Here is a 6,494-nt window from a genome sequence, read left to right on the forward strand (position 1 = left end):
GACTGTTGAGACTTTGTCTCCCCATAATGTGACCAAGAAATTCTACTTCCATGTGTATCTATTGCAGAACAGCACTCTCTCTGAAGAGTGTATTATCCTAACCTTCTTCATCTATTGTATCTTAGTGCTAGCTAATTTTTAGTGCTCTAGAGAAGTCTCTGCAATGGCTACTTAATTGGTTGGGTGGTCACTTTATCTATGCAGCAGTGTATGTTTCTGTTTGATCAATAGACCATCTAGTCCCACAAATACAACAGCATATTTAAACCAACTGATTAATAAGCACTAACCACCGAATTTATTAAAAATTGCTTACACAGTCCTTAACCAGTAACATCAGATGCTTCAGTGTTTACTCGCTCACATGCTACAACCCTAGCTTTAATCATTTCCCATTCTGATGACCATTCCAATGAGAAGGTGGAGAGCTGACCACCCATAATTGCAAAATAACACAGGAAGTGCATCTCCGCCCAGAGAGAGATTACTGTCTAAGCCAATGCTGTCTACCTTCTGGAGAAGAAACAGCTTAAGTGTTAGCTCCACAGTTACATTATATGACATCAACGCTTATTAAACCATGGAATATGATCTGTGTACACAGTTATATTGCAACTCCTTCCTCACCATACTCATGCTGTCTTCCGTTCTTAAGCCCATTCTGACAGGCACTGGATAGCTTTTACGTGGAATTTCACTTCTCCTGTTGCATAGGTGAAACTTGCAGCCAGCTTCCACAGTACATCCATTCCCAGAATTTATAAGAAAAAAACCTAGGTTGGTAACAACTACTTTTGTCCTGTGGCTCGTGTCACCTAGATAGTTGAAGACATACTTCTACACTCACATCTAGCCTATTGCCACTCCTCATGATAAAGCCAGTGCTATCTAACTGAAGAGGTCACTCCACTCAGATTACCTGATAAGTGGTGATGTCTACCAGAACTCTGACCACTCCTGCATTAGCTAAGAGCTTCGTATAAGGTCCACCTAGCTCTGCAGTGCAGTTTGCTGCAACTTTCCAAGTCAGTCACCAATCCTTACTCAAATTAAATGGGTGACACATATTGTCAAGTTAATACTTGTTGGATCTGTGAACTTTGATGAAACCTACTGAAGTGAGCATCAACTAACTATACGTCATGGTGGTGTACCACAAAATATAGAAACAAGAGACTGGTTATTCTTCAAATTTTCTGATTTTGAATGAGAAATACAGATTCTAATGGATCTGGCATATAACCTTCTACTTAGTGCAGATGTATTACAATGTCTATGGTATAGCTGCATTCTGCAGCAGTTGATGCACATCATCAGTTGGATAAGATGGTTATATGTCAAAAGAACATTATGATAAAACAGTAGTGAAATGAAAGGTCAAGCCTGATGATTGGGTATGGCATATGTCTCAAATGCATAAGCAACTCAGTTGTGGCTGGATTAGAGAACCAGGGAACTATAGAGGCCTTCAAGAATATTTATCATTCAAACAGTGGAGATCCATAGAAGCCAGCTGTCTTTCAGATACATACAAGTTCATTTAGCATATATTCTCACTGAATAATTTAGTTTATCCCAATTTTGTTTAGTTCTGTGCATATTTCAGTCATCCTGTGTTTTATTTTTTAGCTTCTGATGACAGTTAACTTATGCTGAACTTTATTTAGTGCCATTTGTTGAGTTCTCATTCTATTAGATTCCATTTTTTAAGTGTCACATAATTTAACCTGTCTTATTCAAATCAATACTGATTTAATTTTATATTATATGCAATAATTTTAATTCAGGCTTATTTTATCTGACATTTACTTGGAAAAGTCATTGATGTAAAAATCAAAGGATTGTGGGAAACCACACAAGGACCCTAGTCTGATTTTAGTGTGGTATTTGATTTTTCTTGCTTCTGGCTGGTTTCTTGAATCTTGTAAAAAACTAATTAATGGCTGTTGGTGCTAACGAACCCTAATTTTGAAATAACAGATTTTATGAAAGACATCTAGTAAACAGCACCTACTACCAACTATTGCCTTGTTTGACCAAATAGTGAGATTTGACCATCATCTTATACTGTACCCACAGCTTGAAATTACAGCACACAATTTCTTTTTTATGTAATGAGATATGAACAAAGGACCCACAGAACCAAACACACACAATAACCTCTGGCCCATAAAAAGAAGGCAAAATATGTGAAAAAAAGGGTTATAACATTTTTACACTAACTAAACTAAAACAAAATTAGTAGAAAAAATAGTTGCATTTTAATTGAGCAATTCCATTGATGTGTATATATTGATAAGTTGTGTGTAGCCCAGTAGTTAGAGTTCCACGCTAGTGATCTTCAGGGAAAATATTTTCAAATTAAATGTTCTAATTCTAGTAATACGGAATTTTCTCAATAACAATGAAGGAACACTCTTGAGCATATGTGTATATCTTAGTAAATCACCAGTGAATAAAGAAATCAAGCTTGCTGCTAGCAGTATTCTGAAATGGTAATTCATTCAAAAGATGCATTTAAATTTTTGATACTAGTAATACCCCACATAAAGTAACTAAAATATTATAATAATTCAATTTTAAATTTTTACTAATCTTCAAGCTTTTCAATTTTTGTTGTTTGTTTTGAATTTCGCACAAAGCTACACAAGGGCTATCTGCGCTAGCCGTCCCTAATTTAGCAGTGTAAGACCAGAGGGAAGGCAACTAGTCATCACCACCCACCGCCAACTCTTTTACCAATGAATAGTGGGATTGACCATCACATTATAATGCCCCCATGGCTGAAAGGGCAAGCATGTTTGGTGTGACGGGGATTCGAACCTGCAACCCTCAGATTGCGAGTCGAGCTCCTTAACCACCTGGCCATGCTGAGCCGTCAATTTATGTTAATTACCACTTACAAAAAACAATTACAGGTACACATATGTTGTAAGTAAAGTTAACTGATCTTACAAAGTTAGAATTATTTGTGTGCTTTAGTTTATTTATGATACTAATTGGCTTTAGCAAGTACTGAACTACTTAGGGTGGCAAAATCAATTAAAATTTTTATAATGAGTTTCAATAGAATATACTATCTCAGACTTGCTTCACATCATTTGCTGACCTGGAAACTGTGTTCATATGACAAATACAAACTCTGTAAGATATTGAACTTAAATATATAAAAAGCTTCTACTACATTCAATAATAAAAAAAACACTTAAAAAGTATTTAACACATACAGAGAAAATATGGTTTCAAAACTAGTGTCTGGAGCAAAAAAAGAAAGTTCTCCAGGAAGAATTGAGTTTCTCCCAAAGAGCTGAAAATAGTTCCAAGCCAGAATTCTTCAAGCAACTATGAATATGAAGGTTTCCAACTTCCAGAAGTATACCAGTCCAATTCTGTTGTAAGTATAGAATTGCTATCTCTCTTGTTCAAAAGAAGTTAATGCTTATACTAGAGAGAAATATCCTATATGTACTGATTAACAATGTTAACTGAAAGACAAAAGTAAACTAACATTATAGTAAATGTAACTATTGATGTTAACAGTGTATACTACGTGGAAAGACCTAATAAATGTTGTTATATTTTGTTTAATGTTAGTTTTGGAATCTGTTTATTCTAACTGTAAATTACCTCGAGTTAGCGACTTGTGACCTCCACTCGCCACTGCAATCCTCAACTCAATAAATTTGATGCGATTGGCGATATAATTGAAACTCCAACAATTAGCCCAAAGGGTTTATAGGCCCATCACAGATGAAAGCGAAGGAAATTTCAAAATTTATGAAAGACATGACATATTATTTTATTCATAAAACTATTCAACTAAAAATAACACAGATTTCTCCCACAATGATAAATCATGAGCATACATTTAAATTATTTTTTCAACAATGGTTTATTTCATAGAACCAAAGCAAAGATCAATGACAGATGACTTAAAAAATAATTTTTTTGTTATTGAGTGGTGAGCTGTAATTATATTACCTAAACTTGAATTACTTTTCATTAGATAAAGCAAAAAATACTAAATACAAACAATTCAGAATGCCCTAACCACTTGATCCCATTCAATTCATAAATACTAAGAGTGGTACAAACTTAGAAAATCTAGAATCAGCAAATAATGAATACATCATCATTTTTAGACAATTATCTCACAAGTGCTAAAAGGATCTATCTAATATTACATAAAATTTGATAATCTGCTTAATCTAAAAAATAATTGAACAACTTTTTAGTGTTATTTTGATTCTTAAACAGATTGTGCTAGAAAAACTTGAGACAATTCTTTCCATGTTGCCCTATTATTAACTAAAAACAACATTCAAAATGAACTTGAATCAGTTTCACTCCAAAAATATAAAATAATGCAAAATGTATGCTCTTCACAATAGTAATTAAAATTTCCACCTAATCACTTATATCCTCACATTTGCAATCATCAAAATATTGTTTTGCAACATTGTTATATTATTGAATAATCATGATAATGTAATTTCAAGGTTGATTTTCATTATTATTTTGTTGTGCTTAATAAATATCTCACTTATCTAATAATACACAATGGTTCATATGCTAAAACTTCTGTTGTCTTCAGTTATCCTGATGAACATTTTTAAAAAGATGAATACGAGTTAAATAATCCTAAGAGACCTATATAAAGTCCAAGATAATCCTAACTCTCAAATGAAAAATAAAAATTTTCTTTGTCACCACAATACCTGCAACTATCAACAGCTGACATCTTGTGGAAATAATATACAGGTTAATGATAACTAATCCATTAATTGTACTAATAATGATGTATTTATTAAATTTTAACCTCAAGTTATTAACAAATTTAAAATTGGCAGTGGCAGAGCTCAAGCTGGTTTTTTCTAAAGATTACTTTTTGTTTTTTTCTTGCATTTTCTGAACTTTCTCAAAGAATTCCTGCAGTGTATCATCCAAATCAGATTCTTTGTAATCTTTGATAATAATATCCTCTTCATTATGGATCCCCCGTATTAATGCTGAAAGAATTTTGCCACATGAAGGTCGGAAAAGACATAGAATGGGCTTCTTAAGAACCACAGCTCGTCCCACTTCATAACCAACACCAAGTGATGGCTGAGTCACTTCTGCTACAAGAGCTGTAAAAATTAAATTAGTAAAGTATTTTTAAAATGAAAGGAGCTTTAACTCTTTAATTATTTACTTATAATAACAGTCATTACTCAGGATTTTTAAATAAGAACTAATTCTTAATTATTTTAGACGCTGATTAAACAATAAACAATTACTTTTCCAACAGTGATTATACTTCTCTCAAACTTCTAACATAATTCATTTCTACTTATTAAGTAATATAATATGAAATAACTGCTGAAATAATCTTAGTTTAATGTGCAATATAATACACGATATTGTAGATGTACTAATACATTTAAAACAAAAATTGTTTTGTTTCAAAAAATTACTTAAAGGCATTTAGTACATTATATGTAGTTTTCCAGGATGATTTCCAAATAAACTTTTTAAAATATTTAAAAATAAAGTTTATGATGTTTCTGAACTTGCAATAAGTATTTGCCTTTTTTACAAATTGTTCCCATAATATAAAAGTGAAATGAACTTTGAATCTCTTGTACAGTCTAATATGTAACTTTTATTTCTCCAACACTTTTAAAGCAACCCCAAGTCTGTGATAGATTGAAAAAGAAACATGACATAGACTGTAAGGAAGATGCATTCTCAGTATTTTCCTTTAATTGGATGTACCATGAGAAATTAACCTAAATGATAAAGAAGGGCTAAACTGGAAGAAAAAACCAGAAGTGCAGCCTTTTGATTCCTTATTCAAAAGTACTTAAAAATACTGATAGTGTAGTTTTTTAATCTTCTTTGAGCTTTTGTTATAGTAAGATAGAAGTATGACAATGGTTTAAAGGATTATGTATAACATAAACACAACTGAAAAGCGAACATAAACAATATGGAACTGTACAGATTTGTCATTAGATGGCAGTACAGAAAAACTCCCTTAAACCTGACACTTCCAGTTTCACCCATATCATTATAATTCTATGCATGCTAAAAGTACACACACACAGAAAAATTCAAAAACATTATTTACATATTTGTAAGTTACTGCATTAAAAGTGGCACAAAGGGAAAAGATTAAAAGTAATAGGACATTAAAAGAGCTAAGGGTCGAGTTGAAAAAGTGTGAAGATAAAAGTATGAGTAAAAAATAATGACTGATTCAGAGAGTGGTAAATAATACTTTTACTGACTAAATGTAGTACAATTTTCATCTTTTTTTTAATGGTTATTGAACTTACTCTTGTAAGTTGTGAATATTTATTAAATACTAGAAATACTATAATATCTGGTTTTAAAGAATTGATAATAAAAATTTACAAACAGAATTATATTGTTTATCTGTGTGTTTGTGTGACATTAATATAATTTGTTAAAGCTGGTTTGGAAATATAGCTTCATTGTTATTCTATTAC

The 6,494-nt window shown here is 32.0% G+C and overlaps 1 protein-coding gene across 3 annotated transcripts in view; it reads right to left on the minus strand.

The window, feature by feature from the left end:
• Positions 1–3,873: 3,873 nt before the first annotated feature.
• The window catches only part of LOC106457060 (2'-deoxynucleoside 5'-phosphate N-hydrolase 1-like), a 14,868-nt gene continuing 12,247 nt past the window's right edge, over positions 3,874–6,494 (minus strand). For all 3 annotated transcript variants that reach the window (XM_013916443.2, XM_022382874.1, XM_022382875.1), the window contains exon 4: positions 3,874–5,129. In XM_013916443.2, coding sequence (XP_013771897.1) covers positions 4,882–5,129 — 248 coding nt within the window. In that variant the 3' untranslated portion in view covers positions 3,874–4,881. The remainder of the gene's footprint in view (positions 5,130–6,494) is intronic.

The sequence above is a fragment of the Limulus polyphemus genome, unplaced genomic scaffold (genome assembly GCF_000517525.1).
Source record: "Limulus polyphemus unplaced genomic scaffold, Limulus_polyphemus-2.1.2 Scaffold287, whole genome shotgun sequence".
Taxonomy (NCBI): domain Eukaryota; kingdom Metazoa; phylum Arthropoda; class Merostomata; order Xiphosura; family Limulidae; genus Limulus; species Limulus polyphemus.